Below are 21,192 nucleotides of genomic sequence, written 5' to 3' on the forward strand. Positions count from 1 at the left end.
TTCTATCGCCTTGAACGCCACGTCCATTGAAAGCCCTCCAGAGAAGTTATCAGTAGACATTCCTGCCTGTTACTCCCATTTCAGTGATGTGTTCTGTCCCCAGAAAGCCTCCCAGTTGCCTCCACACCAGCCATGGGACTGTGCAATAGACCTCTTACCGGGTGAGCCAGTGCCCCGTGGGAAAATCTACCCACTCCCATACCCGAGCAGAAGGCCATGGAGGAGTATATTGAGGAGGCACTCAAGCAAGGTTATATCCGTCCCTCCACATCCCCTGCTTCGTCGAGCTTCTTTTTTGTGGCCAAGAAAGACGGAGGATTACGACCTTGCATCGATTATCGAGCCCTGAACAAGATAACAGTCAAATACCGTTATCCCCTTCCTCTCGTCCCAGCGCCATTAGAACATCCTCGCGGAGCCACAGTGTTCACCAAGTTGGACCTCCGCAACGCCTACAACCTCATCAGAATACATGAGGGGGACGAGTGGAAGATGGCCTTTGTGACCCCTACTGGCCACTATGAATATCTGGTTATGCCCTATGGTCTTGTCAACGCCCCCTCCATATTTCAAGATTTCATGGATGAGGTGCTCCGGGAGTATCTTCACAAATTCGTGTTGGTCTACATAGATGACATCCTCATCTACTCCCGGAGCATGGCCGAACATCGCCACCACGTTGCGGAGGTCCTGCAACGCCTGAGAGACTTGCACCTATTCCTCAAGGCAGAGAAGTGCTCCTTCTATCAGTCCTCAGTGCAGTTCCTTGGATATATCATCGACAGCGGTGGCATCCAGATGGACGAGGAGAAGGTGGACGCCATCCGTAAATGGCCCACTCCTGACACCATTAAAGAGCTTCAACGTTTCCTGGGGTTCGCCAACTTTTACCGCCGCTTCATCCATAATTACAGCTCCATTACCAGCCCACTGACCAACCTGCTCCGCAACAAACCCAAAGCTCTCTCCTGGACCCCAGCCACCACCGAAGCTTTTGAAAGGCTCAAGCAAGCGCTTACTAATGCCCCAGTCCTTGTACACACAGACCCCAGGAAACCATTCATTGTGGAGGTCGTTGCATCCACCTCAGGAGTTTGCGCCATACTCTCCCAGCAGCAGGGGACACCAGTTAAACTCCATCCATGTGCCTTCTACTCTCGCAAGCTCAGCCCAGCGGAAAGAAACTACGACATGGGTAACAAAACTTCTCGCCATTAAATTGGCCCTAGAAGAGTGGAGGCATTGGTTGGCTCTATTCACATCAGGTGCACCTCATCACACGCCGCCAGTCCTGGGTGTTCAGCGCCCCTCCCCTATCAATTGGCCCTAGAAGAGTGGAGGCATTGGTTGGAGGGTGCACAACATCCCTTCACAGTTCTCACCGATCACAAGAACCTGCAGTATCTGAGAGAGGCCAAGAGACTGAACCCTCGTCAAACCCGATGGGCCCTCTTTTTCACACGCTTTAACTTCACGATTTCTTACGGTCTCACGGGTGTGGCAGTCTTCCTACTCGACGCACCCTTCCTGGACCCACGAGGACACCAGCGTGCATGCACGGGGAAGAGACCGGTCTCCCGAGGAGAGGCGCGCTCGGCGTTTAAACAGCGGCGGTGATGAGGCTCTATTCACATCAGGTGCGCCTCATCACACGCCGCCAGTCTTGGGTGTTCAGCGCCCCTCCCCTCTCAATTGGCCCTAGAAGAGCGGAGGCATTGGTTGGAGGGTGCACAACATCCCTTCACAGTTCTCACCGATCACAAGAACCTGCAGTATATGAGAGAGGCCAAGAGACTGAACCCTCGTCAAACCCGATGGGCCCTCTTTTTCACAAGCTTTAACTTCACGATTTCTTACCGTCCAGGTCCCAAGAAAGCCGACGCCCTGTCTCGCCTCTATGACTCCAAGGAAGAAACTAGTGAAGAACCTGAATCCATCCCCGAGAAGATCATCGTAAGTCCCATTCAGTGGACTTCGAGTCCATTCACCCCCACCAATGCTTCCACGGCCACTCTGCCGGGCTGTCCACCAGGCTTGCAATATGTTCCCAGGGCTCAAAGATCCAGGAAGTAGCACGATTCCTTCGAACCTTCTGCCATGGCCACCAGGACTCTTGGAACCAGTTCATTGGCTGGGCCGAGTACGCCCAGAATTCTCTGCGCCATCCAGCCACTGGTATGACTCTGTTCCAGTGCGTACTCGGTTACCAGCCACCCAAGTTCCCCTGGTCTGGGGAACCGGCGGATGTACCATCAGTAGACTACTGGTTCCGAGAGTGCGAGAGGGTCTGGGACGCTGCTCACCACCATCTTCAGTGAGCAGTGCGTAGGCGCAAAATGACAGCTGACCTTCGAAGATCCGAAGCTCCCAAGTATCAACCTGGACAGAAGGTCTGGCTGTCAACCAAGGACATCAGGATGTGCCTACCCTGCAAGAAAATAAGTCCCAGATTTGTTGGCCCCTTCACCATAATCAAGCAAGTCAACCCGGTCACTTACCAGCTTCAGCTTCCCCCTCAGTACAGGATTCATCCCACATTCCATGTTTCACTGCTTAAACCTTACCACTCTCCTGTTTCTCCCTCCACAGAGCCTAGCCTGACGGAGGAACCCCCTCTCCCATTGATCCTGGAAGACGGCGCCATCTACCAAGTTAAGAAGTTCTTGGACTCCCGGCGCCGTGGTGGTCGGCTGGAGTATCTTGTAGACTGGGAGGGCTACGGCCCAGAAGAGAGATCATGGGTTCCCAGAGATGATGTTCTTGATCCTGTCCTTCTTGAAGAGTTCCATGCCAGCCATCCGGGATGTCCAGCACTCAGAGGGAGGGGTAGACCACCACGATGTCGGGGTCCTCGGGAGCGGGCCGTGGAGAGGGGGATAGTGTCACAGATCTACCAGGCTCTGTCACCAACCAATCACAGCGCACTCCCTCACAGTACTGATCACACGCACCTGCACATCATTGATCCACTCATTAGCCATGCCATAAAAACACACACCTCACAGCACTCAGTGTCCGGTCTCATTCATTTCTCGGGGCCGGGAGCGAGTGGCGGCGGCGTCTCTTGCGCGGCTTCTTCCATCTCCTGGGCCCCCGGCGCTTCTGGGGGATTCGACGGCCCGGCATCCTGGCCCGTCAGCCGTCTCACGGGTGCGGCAGTCTTCCTACTCGACGCACCCTTCCTGGACCCACGAGGACACCAGCGTGCATGCACGGGGAAGAGACCAGTCTCCCGAGGAGAGGCGCGCTCGGCGTTTAAACAGCGGCGGTGATGAGGCTCTATTCACATCAGGTGCGCCTCATCACACGCCGCCAGTCCTGGGTGTTCAGCGCCCCTCCCCTCTCACACACCCACTCCCGTCGGGAGCCTGGTGAAGGGCGGCGAATACGGGACGGGGTGGTGATGATGGACAGGGGGGAGGCAGCCGACTCGTCACATTATACATATACACACACACACACACACACATATATATAAACAAATATAAAATATAATTATTTGTGAAGAAAAACAAATATTTGATATATAATATATATTATAGCAAATACAAAAATACACAGAAAAAAAATCACCCTTAGAGAATGCTCAGTTTGCTTATTTTGAGGAAAATCTATAGGGAATCTGCCATAAGGCATAAAACAACAGTTGAAAACAGGATACATTTTAAGGAAATATTTATCAAACTGCATTATCTTCATGACATTTTTTTGTTCTTTCTTCCTTTTGTTAAAAATTTACTCTAAAAGAGAAAGCAAAGATCTGACCAGAGTCCTTATCTATATTGGAAAAGCATTTAGAGCTTTTTAAAGTGACTGAATTCCCGATCAAGATTACAAAACTCATCAAAGATTTAAAGTCTAGGTCTAAAGCAGCTAAGTGACCTAATTACCTCTAATTTACCAGCAGATCAAAGGGCCTTCTTAAGCAGACGGATTGCACTTTGGGTTCCTTAAGAAACTCCCCTCTAAAGATGAAGCAGGTACAATCACATTCATTTTCAAATCAGAACTTGTTCCCTGTGTTTTCTTAGAGCTGAGCGACAAATAAAGTAGTTTCTATTGTAGATCGTGTTTGAAACTCACTGAGAGCCTCTGAAGAGGGAGGAAATTCGAGCTCTTTCAACTCCCTCACAATTATAATTACAGCCTTTCTGGTTTCCAGCTCTTAATCCAAACCACTACAGGATTTGCCTTCAAAACTGATGAAAACACAAAAGTATCAGCCCAAGATAAAGCAGAGGAGTCTGGGACTGGGGCTAGAATGGGAAGGACGCTGAAATATGATTCATTTACACTTCAAATATGGTTCGACACTCTCAATGCTGTCATTTCATCTGTCCCACAGTCCTCTACACTTTGGCTAATTATTTCAATTATTACTGTTCGGGTAAATATTGCAGTCATACTGTATTTAAGCCACACATAGGCCTTTCTCCCATGTAATTGGTCTGCCTTTTCTGAGGTCAACAGGCAATTTCATACACCATTCCATATAACAAGATCTGAGCCGTTTGCCAGGACAGGGTTGGCCCTGTAACACTGAGGTGAAACAAATACAGGTCATTAAAATGATACTTAAAAGCACAAAACTATCCACCTAAAAATCTCCTGCCCTTTTCTTTTCCCTTTAACCGATTCTCAGCACACAAGCAGCTCGAATTCACAATGAGTAATACTGGGTGGCACATCTGTATGGGCTTTTCGCCACCCCAGTGAATACAAGGAGGATCTGAGACTAAACACAGCAAAGCATTGAGTTAGAAAAGTGTTTTGTCTCAGGAAATATAGGCGGCTTAATGGGATTTTACGGCTATCCTCCTGGGGTAGATACTGCAAATCTTCTCCACACCCCTGCGGCAAGACCCAAATGATAATGACTCGACCAATACGAGACTCCAGCTGCATTCAAAGGCTTGCTTGAGCTGCCTAAGCCAAAAGCTAACTTCAAGCAATATGCTTTATGCCAGCATTATGATCATTATGAGTCATTACAGAAGTGTAAATTTTGGAACAATAGCATAATTCATCATCATCGATCCCATGAGGTTAAAAAGGGAGAAATCTTTCAGACAAGAAAAAAAATCAATTGGCATCACTCAGTGTGCTTTATTGCAGCCATTCACTGAATTATAATTAAAACGCGTTATTAACAAAAACTCTGGAAGATTGTTCATCAGAAACAATCAGAAACAGATTGTTATGACTCAGAATGGTCAATTTAAATGTGAAACTCGAAATAAATATATTTTGAAAAATGTTCATGTTTTTATGGCCATTGTTGTTTTTGGACCCCAATGACTTTCATTGTATGGACAAAATATTCTTAAAAACATATTTTTTGTGTTCTGCGTGCGAAAGAAAGGTTGAGTAAATTACAACAGAATTTATTTTTGAGTTAACTATCCCTTAAAAGCCCCACAGTTCAATAAAAAAATATGTATCTGTGCTTATGAAAGAACGTATGCTTTATTTTTAACATGGCCAATAAGTGGCTGTGTAAATGATTGGATTTTCTCTGTTTGTGCTTCACCGAGCAATGACTTGTTGGGCGTCTCTGCTTGGCTATGCTAATTAAAGCATTAATGCATGACTTCAGGATATCCGCTCCAGTGGAGTCTCATCTCATTATGTATATAGCGAGTGCTACAGGGTTCCACTTCCCCCTCTATTTGTTTGCCTAACATGCCTAAAAATAAGACAGCACGGAGCCCTGGCTGTACACTTCTCCCTTCTTGCCTGCATGAACACATAAGAGCAGAACGCAAAACTAAGGCGCTCGTTGCTGGAGAGCTGCTGTGATGATGATGATGAATTATTCCCCATTTTCATGCCTTCTTAGAGCAAAGACCCAGGGATAGATGGGGCTCCAGCCACCCACTGACATCTCCACTCCTCACTGGGATTAGCAGAGAGGCACCACGGCCCAGCCTGGGCGCGACTGGCCTGCTTCGGTAGCTTAATCCTGCTGACATTTCAATGGGCTCCATCCCGGCTCAGGCCCTTTTGTCAAAAAAGATGATTAATCATTGGGTTGTCATCTGTCAGTGGTGCCGGCTGTAGTTGAGGTCTGCAATTCACTGTAATTCTGTTTTCCAGAGGTGCTTTCTGTCATTATTCACCCCGAGCGATACCAGAGAGGCAGATTAGAAGTGGGCCGGCTGAAAGATATTCTTAATAGAGGCAGATTTCTCAATCGGTGTTGCTTACTCATATCGTCAGCCTCTGCTGATGATTAAATTCAGCGGATGGGGGAAGTGACTGAACAAAAAGTTGCATTAGACAGCAGATGTCAGTGTTAAAGTGTGCTTGGGTACGGATGTCTGGCTATTCATCTCTGAGGGCGGATTCATTTTAGCAAAGAATTTAAAGGGATTGTTCACAAAGAAATTAAAATTCTGATTTACTCGCCCTCATGTTGTTCTAAACTTGTATGACTTTCTTTCTTCTGTGGAAAAGTCTGAGCATGTGTTGCTTTTTTCTTGCTACTGTGACTGAAAGCATCTCTCTTTGTCCCAGAGGGGCATCTCAAGGCTTTATAATGATTAAAATACCTCCGATAGAAGTCAGAGGAGCTATCATGCTCTAAAACATTAAGTAAAGACTTCCGGCTCGCTCTGCTGGGCAATGATTTCCCTTAATTAAACAACCTCTGGAACTGGCTCGGCTCCCCGGGGAGTCTGGTCTTTGCCGGCTCGCAGAGAAGCATAAGGCAGAGATCTCTTAAACATTATGAATACAGCTAAGACATTTCCTCATCTCCCTGAGGGCTATTAGGATTTAGCTCTACTTATTTCCCCTCACAGTCCCATTCAGCCTCAGGATAATCCAGCTGCCCTCATGACTATACAGAAGGGAGCTTTTGGTATCAGTGACAATGATCTGGAAATGTGAGAATGTGTGAGAATCAGATATTAGTGTTGATCAGTGGGTGGTCCATGGGTGTGATGTCTAGTCACACATAAAACTGGAAAGTACTTTCTTGATTTGGCAAGCGCTACTCTGATTGGTCGATTTAAATTAACTTTACCTAAAATCAGATAATCAGATTAGAGTTTGCCAGATTGAGAAAGTACTTTTTATGTGCATTAATAGACAGTACATCCATGGACCAACAACTGAACCAGATTAATAATGATTGGTTGATTTTATGTAAATTTATCTAAAATCAACCAATCAGATTAGAGCTTGACAGACTGATAAAGCACATTCAGATTTTACGCACATTAATAGACAGCCTTGTACAGCACGCTGACAGACCACCTGATGACCAAGGTTATTACTGATAGGTTGTTTTTACATAAAGTTACCTTAAATCAACCAATCAGATTAGATCTTGCCAGACCAAGAAAGTACTTTCTGATTTTACATGTTATAAACAGCCTGGGACAGCAAACCCTTGGCCTGCTGACGAAGACTAATAATGATTGGTTGAGTTTAAGTAAAGTTACCTTAAAATCAGCCATTGAAATTAGAGCTTGCCAGAATGAGAAAGTACTTTCCAGTATTATGTGCCTTAATAGACAACCTTGTATAGCACACTCAAAGACCACCTGCTGACCAAGACTATTACTGATTGGTTGATATTACACAACCAGGTTACCAAAAATTCACTAATCAGATAAGAGCTTGCCAGATTGAGAAAGTACTTTCCAGTTTTATGTGCATTAATAGACAGCCTCGTACAGCACACTCAAAGACCACCTGCTGACCAAGAATATTACTGACTGCTTGATATAACGCAACCAAGTTACCTAAAATTAACCAATCAGATTAGGATTAGTGCACCAGTTTTTTCAGATGTTTGCACAGAAGCCTGCATTGTAATTTAATTAATTTGCATTGTACTTCTTATACAGTAGCCTGGCATAATTTAATTTAATAATAATTTAAATTAATTCATCTGAATTAAAATAACTTTATTATAATTGTAAAAATACACAGAATCAAGAAATAATATACTTACAGTAATTTATAATAGTGTTTTATTTTCTATTAATTTCTATTTATTAAAAAAAGATTTGTCATAATGTGGAATTGTTATGGGGCAAACGAGACGTGAGACGTGCAGATCCATTTGCAAGCTTTATTCCAAGACGTGGTCAAAACACAAGCAGAGTCAAAACATCAGCAAACAGGTATAACACAGGCATGACAAAGAGTAATCCTAGGGTAAGCATGGGTCTTTGAGCGGCGAACAATATCCAGTGGGCTTGAGAAGAGGGGTAGTCCAATACCATGAGCAATAATCCAAATGAGATACAAACAGAGTCCGAACGGCAAGGCAAAGGGTTAATCCAGGAAACACGGGCAAGAATCAAAACACTAAAAAACAGGCAAGACTATGACAACTAAAGGCTAGTTCACACTACAAGATTTTAAGCCCGATTTAACACCTCGCCGACGCCAAACAAATATCTAGCATGCCAAATATCTGGATCGGTCGGCCGACTGGACATCACGTGGTGTCAGGTGTGGTGACGAGCTACAGCCAATGAGAGAGCAAGCCATGGGTTGAGGTCACCGGAAGTAAAACAGCAGCAACTTATATTTTTGCACATAAACATCTTTCACTCTCTTTCACAGACTTTTGGCTGCTATATTTTTTATTAACCACCAATAGTTACTGTTGCCATGACTGACAAACACTCACACTACACTCTATCTCACGCAGTGAAAAACACATCTCAGAGCAGAGAGGAAACTGACCACACACCGACAGAGAAGACAGAGCAGGTTACTGCTGATATGAAACAAGATCTCAGGACCCTCAGCTTTTAAATCGAGTCATTTTTAAAGAAATTCAAACAATAAATACCTTTTTGTGGCTCTTCAATGTGTCGTGACAGATATTGCCTCAGTTCAAACACGTGAACCGATCGTCTTTTCATATTTACTTAATGCACGAAATGAACATGAATAAACATCAGAAGGTGTTTAATTTCAACCGCGGAACACATCATTTTAAATCCACCGAAGTTAATCTACTCCTGTCTGATTTGGGGTTAAGGTTAGAAGGGATACAGCTGCGGCTACTGGGCATGCGGATTTACATATTTTCCGAGCTGACAATATAACGTGAAACCTATGAAAATGGTTTTAAAAAGAACATAGCGCCACAGTTTCATCACTTTGCGAGTGTCGCAGTGACGGTCTTTTTGCAGTAAAGGACCTGTCATAGTTTAATGAGTGGGAAGATGACATGAAGCTCGCGGTTAACCTGCATTGAAAAGAGATGAGCTGCATGAGCATATACAGTTCCCATTCGGGGTGAAGTTCACGGGATTTTGTTTTAAATTCACTTTTTAACATATTATTTTATTATTTAACACTCAGCATTTAACTTTAGCGCTGCAAGCTATGCATACAGTGCATGAGTAAATTTTCTGGTAAGCAAAACAAGCACTTTTAAATACCTCAGCTTATTGCCGTTACCATGGCAGCCAACAACAGCACAGCTTAACCCTCCGCACATATTTATATTTAGTTATATTGAAAAAGTTTCAATTCAGTCGATCTTTTTCACCCCGTTTTAACATGTATTTCTATGAAGACTGGCCAGCTGTCGGGCAAGATGGCGGATAGCAGCGGTTCTGATTGGTCAGATCACCTATCAATCAAGCTCTTTGCGAACGGTCAATTCTCGCGTGTTTTCATGACAAAACGTGGTTTAGGGACCGAATCGAGCAGTTGGGTGACAGAGTTGTTGTCAGCTCCTGTAGTGTGTAACCCCTGGTTGCAGATAATTTACATAAGAGTCATGTAGTATGAACGCCACAACGACTAAAAGACAGACAATCAAGTCATGTAGTCTGAACGGCACAGCGATCTGCCGACATGTAAAGTCGTGTAGTGTGAACTTGGCTTAAGTGGGCTCCGTAGAGTAGCTATTGCTAGGAGAGAGCTATACGCTATACAACACTGCGATTTGACTGAGATAGTCCACGGCTTTTAAGTAAAGCGTGTGATGGGAATCAGCTGTGTGATCAGTGCAATCAGCTGTGTGTGTGTGTCTGTGTCGTCAGTGCAATGGATGATGGGAATTGTAGTCTGGCGGTGACGTGCAACAGTTAGTGTAGTGCAAGAGTCAATGTGGTGAGCGAGTGACCTCTGGTGGTGAGTGAACGGAAGTTCATAGGCCGGATTCGTGACAGAAATATCATCATATTGGGGGTTGTATAAATAAAACTGTGGTTGGTCATCATTTAGATGGCTCTTCCTGCCTACTTGAGTTGTTCTTTGCAAGAATAAGCTGCATTGTGGCCTAGATCTGAACAACAAAGTTCAGTCAAAGGTCTGGCTACGCGAGACTAATCAGATATTGACCTCTGTGAGGACTATTAAAAGCCTCAGAAACAGAGATCACATGTGAGGAGACAGCAAGCTCATGTTTAAATGGAGATGCCCTTTCCTCTAATCAAGCAGGAGCTGGGCTATACATCACTCCTCAGGGCATTCGGACAGCTCAGCTCTACCATACAGACATACTTGGTCTCATCCACCCCCTCCCACAGCCCCCATCAAACTCCCAAGCAGCTGTCAGGGCCTGTTCAGATGGGCAATGAAAACATCTGACCTTCAGCTGGCAGTCCAACTAACACAGCAAGAGAGGGGAAAGATGAGATTCCCCTCCCATAAACCTCCTCTCAAGGTCTATAACTCACAGCCCTCTGCATACGCACCTTTGCAAATGGACCAGAGAGAAAAATATGAGAAATCACTCAATAAAACCTCCGTTGACACTCAAATAAGATGAATATAAGATTCCACTCCTCGTGAGTATAAACAATATCCTTGATAGCACCAACTGTTCAAGGTAACTCGCTCTTGCATTCTGTTATAATTCACATAAAATATAATGAAATCAATATTAAATCAAAATAGAATATATTGAATATATTAAATCAAATCATGTTACTGGAACACTGGAGACAAAAAAAATCTAGAAAATATTACAGGGAAATCATGTTTTATTAAAAATGTGAATAAGCCAAACAAAACTATATACGTGTGTGTGCGTGTGTGTGTGTTAGGGTTGCCAGTGCCACACGTCCCTTAAAAAACGGAATCGTCCCATATTTAAAGGTAAAATTATGCGTCCCGTATCAAATCAATACGGGACGCGATTTGTCCCGAATTTTACAAATGCCAACACGTTGTTGAATCAACAAATAAGTATTGTGCACTGAAATCAATTTCATACGAGGTATTATAGAAGCTCATTTGTGCGTAATTGCATTTTGGCGTCTTTGTTTTCATAGTGACGGAGTCTCCAGCACACGCGCTGTTAAAGCCCTTTCACACGAGCGCAGCATGCGCTAAACCTGCGCGGTTTAAAACATCTGCACTTTGAACACCAGGCTTTCCAGATGTAAGGCTGAATGGGAAAGTTATCAATGGGTATGTTCAGTAACTAATGATGAACGCGCAGTTTGCAGAGAAACATTTCAGTTGAACCGTGACTTAAAGGGACAGTTCACCCAAAAATTAAAAATTTTCCATCGTTTACACACCCACAAGATGTTCCAGACCTGTATTAATTTCTTTCTTTTGTAGAACATAAAAGAAAATAATTTGAAGAATATGGGTAGCCAAAGAGTTTCTGGTCCCCAATGACTCTGATAGTATTTTTTTGAGGACCAGCAGCTGTTTAGTTACCCACACAAGTATCTTCTTTAGTGTTCAGAAGAAAAAATAACTTCATGCAGGTTTAGAATAACCTGGATAAATTATGACAGAATTTTCATATTTTTAAAGTTTCAGACACATCTGTCCTCAAGGTATAGGTCTATTTTTTATTAAAATTTGGATAGTCTGTTATATTCCATACATCATTAGAGCTTGGTAGACATAATTATTATATTTCTAGACATTATAAAACAGATTAATTAATAGATTATGATTGATGATAGACCCTTATTAATTTATAATTTATATTAATCATAAATTTATACATAGTAAATAATCAAAAATGTCATATATCATATCAAAATGTCATAAATGTCATTTTAAAAGTAAAAAAAAAAAAAAAAAACTAAATTATTTAGATAAAAATAGTACAAATAAATGTAGCCCTAATTTAAGCAAATTAATAATAAAATAATAAAAATGTGTCCCATCAGGTAACAGCTGCAGAACTGACAAAAAAAGACAAACAATAATTAATACTTATAAATAATCAAATTTAAGATAACAATATTAATATGTTCTGTTGGAAGTTTACATACTTCTTCGTGTTTATTTGGGGGGGGTGTTCGTCGTGAATGGGTGTCCCTTATTTTGCCTCGCTGAAGGTGGCAACCCTAGTGTGTGTGTGTGTGTGTTTTGATAATTTTAACATTCAGAAGATATTATTAAGGCGTATGATTTTCAACTATTTTTTAAAGGATAAGAGCTAGTAAGTCCATACTGAAAGGAAGCCAAGCTGATCATCAGGCAATCAAGAATCACACATTTTTAGATAGAGAACATATCCATATCAACATTCAGAACCAAAGCCATCTGGAAGAAATTGCTACTAACGTGGGCTAATAAATCAAATATGGTTCATTTGATTTCATTCAGAAGCAATAGCGCAGGCACAGCAAAGTGAAGCTGCTGGATTTGGTCAATTTTTTCATATCAAAGATCTTCACATTTAAATCCAATTCAAATCACTGTCTCAGTAATTGTTCTTCCACAGTAACCACAGCATGCAAAACATTTTAATTGCCTGTGGAGAAAGCAAAATAGGGCTTCATTCCTCACTCGGTTCTTGCACACGTCCCAGCTTGGAGCTGCTCATGTATCACCCTGATGGAAACGAATGCTGTTGTGGAGTATTCACCATCTTCAGCGCAAATTGGAACCCCCTGCAGTTATTAATGAAATTAACGTAAATATGCAGCATTACTTATGCTCAACATATCATAATCAGGATGTCGCTGATTAAAAATGCGCTGCTCCTTGAGAAATTAGGTCCTCAGGATTGCTTGAATAAAATACACTGCGTGCTGAAATGCAATTATGTTTGTGACTCTCTTAGCTTTTTTGCTGTATAATGACTTCTGTGAAACTGCAATTAGGTTTAATCTGTGAAAAGCACCCTGAAATGACCCACTGCGCTGTTTAAAAACACTCATGTTCTCTATAGTGTCAGAATTACAATGTTTATCATATTACTATTATTAATAATAATAATACTATTATACAATATACAGTATAATACAACTTATATTTATTTATTAATTTAGCAATACCTGTCATCAGGGTTCTGTTACTTCGGTCTAGTTTATTCATGGTTTTGTGACTGAGCACTGACACTCCCTTCTGGTGAGCGCGCGGCTTCGAGTGTGCTCGAGCTGCGCGCTCTCTTGTCTGCATGCTCTGTTTCATGTTGGGGCGTGGTGTTCGGATACCGGACACTCCGGTCTTGTTCAGGCTCGGTTCTGGTTTCGTGTCGGGGTTCGGACACTCACGCTCCAGGTTTGTTCGCGCTGTGGGAGCGTGCGATTTCGAGTTCGCTCGGGCGTGCGCTCCTCTGTGTGTGTGTGTGTGTGTTTTGTTCGGCACGCGGTTCGGTTTCGGCCGCGTGCTTTTTTCTCTTGTTTTGTCTTGTTCTGTGTGGCACACAGCTTGTGTTTTTTCACTGGATGCGTGCTTTCATGTTTGTCATGTTTTGTGAACATGCAGCTTATAAGTCTCCTCATTCGCTGCGTGTTCGTGTCCTGTTTTGCATATGGCTAGTGATTTTGTTTTGCTGGCCACGTGCTTGTGTTTTGTGTGAGCACATGGCTTGTCTTGTTTGGTTCTATGTGCCATGTGCTCTCATGTCAATTGTCTTGACCCCACCCACCTTGTTTCCTGATTATTGGTTAATTTGCCCACTCCTGTGTTTACTCATTACCCTCCTCATTTGCTCCCTTTATAATCTCCTTGTGTTTGCAGTCCTGGGCCGGTTCGTTGTCAATGTTACCCTGTGTGAAGCCTTGCCTATATAACCCTAAATATATATATATATATATATATATATATATATATATATATATAGATAGATAGATAGATAGATATAAATACTTTTTATCTAATTGTCTTATTTGTGGTCTATGAATGAACACTACAGTACACAGAAAAGCATACATTTACATTCCCAATAAATCTAACGGCATACAATCCTGCTGTGCTTTTCACTATTATTATTATTGCTAAATATTTGTGAATAAAACCCTTCCTGAGCCCATCTTGAGTTATCTGCAATCCCTTAATCTCTGTGGATATATTTATAAAGGCACATGCATACTTTTCTGAGGGTTTTCTCCTTTGTAGTGGCTGTGTAGACAAAACCAGACAAAAGACTCTACTCCCCTGTTGTAGGCGCACTGGCGGCATGGTGGAGTGGGTGGCGTACCACACTCTACTGTAAGTGTGTCAAATATCCCTGCAATAAAATCTAATTATAAGTGTGTGTGGATGTGTATGTGTGTGAATGAACGTCTCTAACACAGATGTGTCTTCCCTGCCAGAAGCAGTCTCACTGGGACGTGGCCCACTGAAGGCATTTTGATAAACGGCCTGTTCTCTGGGCATCTGAATCTCTGCAGGGGACTCATGGGACCATGTCTGTCTCGAGGGGTGTGTTGAGACATCTGTGTGGAGACAGAGAGGAAGGGAGGGGGACGTCTCCACCGCACCGTACCACGCCTTTGTCTTGATTACAGCCTTAAGAAATTACTCCGCAGTATGAGGGAGGAGTGGATCAGTCTCATATTCAAGGCAAGAATCTCATTTGCAAATTCAAGAGTAATATGTTGCTACTCATGTGAATGGCTCTTTGGGTTTGTATAGCTCCTTGTACATGATCTTTAATTTGCAGCGCAAGCACAAAGCCAATCTCAGATGTTCAGAATAGAATAGTACTCAGTAGTATGTAGTGGTATGTAATATGTATCTATGCAAATTTTCTGTATACATAGAATGCCCATAGAATGAAAATGAAAAAATATATATAAATATCAAACAATACTACATGAAATGCTGTATTAGAGACTGATAATCGACCAACATTTATTTAACCAATTTTCACACTTTTCTGGTTATGAACAGGGGTGGCTCTAGACCAAAGTAACTGGGGGGGGGCAGGCAGGGGCCACTTGTGCGTTTAGGGGCACAATTTTAAAATTCATCTTAACCTTAAGTATTATTCATTCAGTCATTTTTCACCATGTCATGTATCACTGCAAACTCTAAATGTAATCTATAACAATTTCAACTAAATTAAATATTTCATCAGGTTTCATTTATTTGACAAATTATTTTGTATTGTAGTGTCAGGGGCATCATGCACTCATTATTTTTGAGGAGGCACGAGTGAGGGGGGGGGGGGGGCTCTCATGCTTGTCATGTGACACAGAGAATCCACAATACCACTTTATAACTGATATAGGCCTATGTCATACTGAAAAAACAAAACAAAAATAAAATAAAACCATCACAGACTATTTGAATGGTTTCCACTACAAACACCATTACAAATATTACAAACCATCAACTTTTAACCATTAAAACATTGTTTTCTGTAGTGTGTTTTGGGACATATTCCATTAGGATTTATTGGTTTTAAGAAGCCACCAACAGAAGGCAACCAATTACCAGTAGAGAGCAACAGGCACCATTACAGTTTCCATTAAAACCAATACAAGTCTCATTATTGTAATGGTATCTATTGTTTTTTCAGCAGGGGTTTTATTTTTATTTATTTATGTTTTTTTATTCGATATATCCCTAAAATATATCATGAAATATCTCGATTCTCAAATATGTGTAAGTAAATGCATTTTGCACCTTTATAGATTGTTATTTGTTCTATAATGGGTGATAGGCAAAGTAGCCTAATACTGTAATCTATTAACTATGCATAAAAGCCCGTCTTTTTTCTTAAGTAACAGATAACAAAGTCCTTGTATGTGTAAACATACTTGGCCAATAAAGCTCATTCTGATTCTGATATGGGTGTCATGCCATAAAATACTTTTAATACGACTGACTTTGTATTTAATGTGAATTTAATAAAAACACTAAGTTAATTAGCCTATAACCAGTGTTGGGGAAAGTTACTTTCAAAAGTAATGCATTACAATATTGCGTTACTCCCTAAAAGAGTAACTAATTACGTTACTTAGTTACTTTTTATGGAAAGAAATGTGTTACTTTTGCGTTACTTTTTATTTATGCGCAGGGCTTGATTGTTTTTAATATAAGTTCTATTTATAGCAAATGTAAAAGCCCTTTCACACCCGAAAGTGTAACGAATAAACCTCAGGCTGAAGGAAAAGTAAATTCACGTCTGTACAGTAGATCGCAGGAGAAGAAGGTTCAACACTCTTCAGTAATAAAAAACAAAAAAATGAAGCATAATTGTTAGTTTATCTAGTCATTTTTGCTTATTAGTATTGAACTGAATCATCAAAGGTAAAGCAAAGATATTGGTTTATAAAATGGGATTAGATACATTTGTGTTATTTAACATTTAATTATCGCAGGTTTGCGTCATATTCTGAGATTGCATTTCACAGTTTTAATTCCTTTTGATGAATACTAAATCTGTTTTTTTGCAATTAATGCACATTCACATTTAGTATATAACTACAGTAACATCATGTTCACACACAACACCTCTGTATTTCCGATTTCTCCCAATATGGGGACAGGAGACTTGTCAGTCAATAAATGGGAAAACAAAGTAACTGGCGTATGGGTGATAGGCAAAGTAGCCTAATACTAAGATATTTTCTTGTAAATTTAAAAGTAATGCATTACTTTACTAGTTACTTGAAAAAAGTAATCTGATTACGTAACTCGTGTTACTTGTAATGCGTTACCCCCAACACTGCCTATAAAACTTTCATTGTAGAAAAAGAGAGCAAAGAATGTTTACATTATCAAAGAACATTTTCATTTCAGTCCAGCGAGTTCAAGCACTCTCAAAAACTGCCATAATAATCTCTAAAGCTGTTTACACTGTGAAATTAATATCTTACTTATATTCGTACATTTTCACTTTGTTGTTTCTGATGAGAGAATTAACGTTAGTCAGAGAATTAAGTCAGCCAGCGCGCGGTGACGAAATAGCACTGATTGGTCCTTGCATTCATAAGCTCAAAAGAATCGTATGTGATTGGTTATAATGCGCAGTGCTTTTAAAAACGTGTCTCTGGCTCTGTGCTAGGCAGCGAACGCAGATTTTAATTTAGCAGCTGGTGATGTTTCTCTTATATGTACAGTATATATATATATACACCCCCCCCCCCCCCCCCCCCCCCCCCCCAGAACCTCCCCTGGTTATGTATCATCTACCAAAAATGGCACCATTTGGTGGGTCTCTAAAAAAAAAAATAATAATAATAATTTGGAATGTAAATTCGCATGTAAAGTTACTTACAGTATTATAAACATGAATATAGTGTAGTCTAACATAAATGAAATATAGCCCAAAACAAAGATGATAATAAATTGTGACAAGTTAGACATAATATAATATAATATAATATAATATAATATAATATAATTGTAACGTGTAGCTGCTATTAACTGAAGCGCACGACGAAGGAGCAGAATCAACAGGATTTTTAATCATAAATCCAGGAGAAAACCAACATCTGCAACACAAATCAAATCATAATGGAGTTCGGACAAGGAGAACTGAGGACTTATAAACCTGAACCAAACAAAGGGAACTAATAAGATAATTAATAAACAGGAAACATGACCAAAAAAGGAAAGAACAGGAACTAAAACATGTGACTAATATAATATAATGTAATGTAATGTAATGTAATATATAAATATCTTTCTTACGGCCTAAACTCTGAATTATATTTTATTTATTTATTTGCATAAATAAAAAATGCTAAACTACTGATAATATTTTTTTATTAAAATGAGAATGAAACATTAATTATATAAATAATAAATATTCATCTGCATTTGTTTTATTGTAATATTCTTATGATGATTTAGTTAGTATTGTATCAAAAAGCAAAAATAAAAGAATAAATAAAATTGAACTTTGCAAATCAATTATCAGATGCTCAAAAAAACATATAGTAATATGTTTCAGAATTAGTATTAATTAAAATTGCAACATCGGCTAATCGCTATAATGCATCCCACAAACATTGTGCACAGTTATTAAAATGGTTATTCAAGTAATCTGTGATAAACAATTCCTTGTTTATTCTTCTATTTCACATTTTTCATGCTAAACATGAAATGTGATTCAGCTTAGTGAACAATGTAGTATGCTACTGTAATTGTTAATTTTTGCACATTACATAAAATGTCTAAAACAGTAGGTGGTACACAGTGTATACGTCACACCGTTTAGTAAGCAATAAGCTAGAGTGCCATTTCGCACACAGCCAATGTCAAGACAGACACGACTTCCCACATGTAGACGTGGACGTACGGCATCTCAAGAAATAGATTAGCTGGCGAGCAACATGAGTATGCTTTCATAATAGCATGATTGATGTAAACAGAGGCCTTTGACATTCCTGACATTAAATTAATGTTCCTTGTCATAGGGATTCTATTTTGTGCCGCTGTGGTAATGGACAAGGCTCATTTTAGCAACAGCCAACAACATTAAACTGCCAACACACAATGTAAGCGAAGATTAAATCTGCAGATGTTATTATAAAGCTCATTAATTAGCCACAACGCCCTTACCGTCCATGAAATGCGCACATCAAAGAACGCATGTTCATTGGATCGCATGTTCTCCACCACAAGGTATAAACAATATGCTGCGAGGATGTCATTGCCCACATCTCTTATCCTCTGTAATCATGCTGTACGCTGCCATACAAAGAATCAGGCAAAGACAAATGCTCTGTTCTTACTACAAAGGACAAAACCACTGACATCCATTAGATGTAAATTCATATACAGAGGACAAGCATGTTTAATAATACCTCAGTTTCCCACAAACCTGTTTTCTACGTACGCTTGTACTATATCATATTTACATTTACATAAAAAGTGTAAATCGATAAGCAATCATTTTCTGTGGTCAGCGAGCTTGACCTGAGTGAATTAAATTCTCAATTTTTCCCCATTAATTGAATTATAAAGGCCGTTTTATCTCTATCTCTCACTTCCTCTAAAAAGGTTTTCCTATTATAGATAAAGTGCGAGGTAAAAACCCAGCTCCCTTGTTTGCAAAGACGGGCACCTTGACTTCAATCAGCCAGACTGCCGCCCTCTCTGAGCGATAAAGGGGTTATTCGACAACGTTAGCGTTCCAGCTGTGTTGCGGTCTTCTCCAAACACGCTGAACTGAACACTGCATTGAACACTAAAGTGGAGAGGAGAAAAGGGCAGTAAAAACATATTATGCTAAGAGGTGATGCTACATTAACCTGCTACATTAGCACAATCGAGCTGCGCTAGCAGCTCTTCGCTATGCTCAGTGATCTGCGGCAATCATTCTGCCAAAATAAGATTACGTATGTGCCCCTTTTTTCTCCTCAAGAGTGTGTTTTAGCCGAATGCTTTACTCCTGAGAGCGCAGTCAACACAGTCCATTCAGCCGTGGCAGATTGAATTAGCTCTAGGATGCTACCGTCTAAAACTATAGCATTGACAGGAAGTATCCGGATACACAGTTTGTAGTAGCTAAAGTAGGTTAAAACAAATGCTATTAGATACGGTTGAACTGCTGTTAAAATATAAAATTTATATACATTATGTGCCAAAATCAGCAAAGATGGATGCTATGTCTGCTGTATATGTCCTATTTCTTGTTCAGATTAAAATTGTGCACAATAGTGTAAATTGAGGATTTTTTTTTTTAAATCACTACTTAAATTGTTGGGATGTTTTATCAAAAACAAAAATCCTTGAGGTCAGTTGCTGAATTTCATCCAACGAAGCCAAAGAGTTATGAGTCCTGGAAGTGTTGACATAGTAGTGTGTGGGCAGGCAGAATAATGACCTTTTAATTATACATTTCACTGACAGTGTTTTAGATTTATAAGTCTAAACAGAATGATGCCATGTAATTACATTCCCATTCATTATATATAGCTTGAGTGCATCCATTTACGTGAATTAATTTGAATTACTTTCCTTCCAGCATATGGTTATTTTTCCATTTTAATTGCAAGTTTAAGGAATTAGATAAATTACTTAAATCATCCCATATATGATGACTGGATTAGTGGTAGGCAGCACAAGAATATCATTACAGAAAAATTAAATAAAATAAATAAAATATATATATATATATATATATATATATATATACTGTATGTCACAGATAAACTGTAATTTCAGATATTGCAGATATAATCCTTCACATAGTCAAAGCTTTAAACATACGATCAAAACATAGTACGATTTAATTAAGTAATAATATACAAGAGGTTGTGATTTTTTTGTGTTTTCGTGTATTGTATCCTGTTTTATGCATGCTTATGATAGAACAGTAGTTAATATTACCTCACTTATACCATGTTTGGTCTCTATCAATTCGTCTTCAGATGATCTAATTGAGAGTGTATATTATATGTCGATACCTATGCAACATATAAGTGTTCTAAGAATCTTTAATGGTTTGTATATCAACTTCCAGTCCAGTTCATATGCAAATTACCATGCATGGAGACAAAGAGTCGTAAACTTTCCCTAGGCTTTCCATAGGCTCTTTGACTCCCCAGAGGTGTGACCTCTATAGCAGATAAAGCTCTCACATCAGTGTTGCCCCTGCAGTCTGCGGTTCTGTTAGATCCTGTTATTATTCTGTTATTAGCCACAGCCATATCACCCTGCAGCCCAAGACCGGCTGCCCACTGAAGCTAAGCAGGGTTGAGCCTGGTCAGTACCTGGATGGGAGACCTCCGGCGAAAACTAGGTTGCTGTTGGAAGAGGTGTTAGTGAGGCCAGCAGGGGGTGCTCACCCTGTGGTCTGTGTGGGTCCTAACGCCCCAGTATAGCGACGGGGGACACTATACTGTCATAAAGCACCGTCTTTCGGATGAGACGTTAAACCAAGGTCCTGACTCTCTGTGGTCATTAAAAATCACATGGCACTTCTCGTAAAGAGTAGGGGTATAACCCCGGTATCCTGGCCAAATTCCTTCTACTGGCCCTTGTCTATCATGGCCTCCTAATAATCCCCATACACTTGATTGGCTCAATGACTCTCTCTCCTCTCCA

General features: G+C 40.6%; 1 protein-coding gene across 3 annotated transcripts in view; it reads right to left on the reverse strand.

Moving 5' to 3' along the window:
- The window catches only part of LOC306854327 (seizure protein 6-like), a gene marked incomplete at its 5' end in the record, with an annotated part of 225,332 nt that overhangs the window by 166,338 nt on the left and 37,802 nt on the right, over positions 1-21,192 (reverse strand). Inside the window, 2 exons of one of the 3 annotated variants that reach the window (XM_079392239.1) lie at positions 12,745-12,848; positions 13,236-13,330. The exons of the other annotated variants lie outside the window; for them this stretch is intronic. Coding sequence (XP_079248365.1) covers positions 12,745-12,781 — 37 coding nt within the window. Of the gene's footprint in view, positions 1-12,744; positions 12,849-13,235; positions 13,331-21,192 lie in introns of those variants that run through there. 3 annotated transcript variants of the gene reach the window in all.

Source organism: Barbus barbus (assembly GCF_936440315.1).
Source record: "Barbus barbus genome assembly, chromosome: 34".
In the NCBI taxonomy this organism is placed as follows: domain Eukaryota; kingdom Metazoa; phylum Chordata; class Actinopteri; order Cypriniformes; family Cyprinidae; genus Barbus; species Barbus barbus.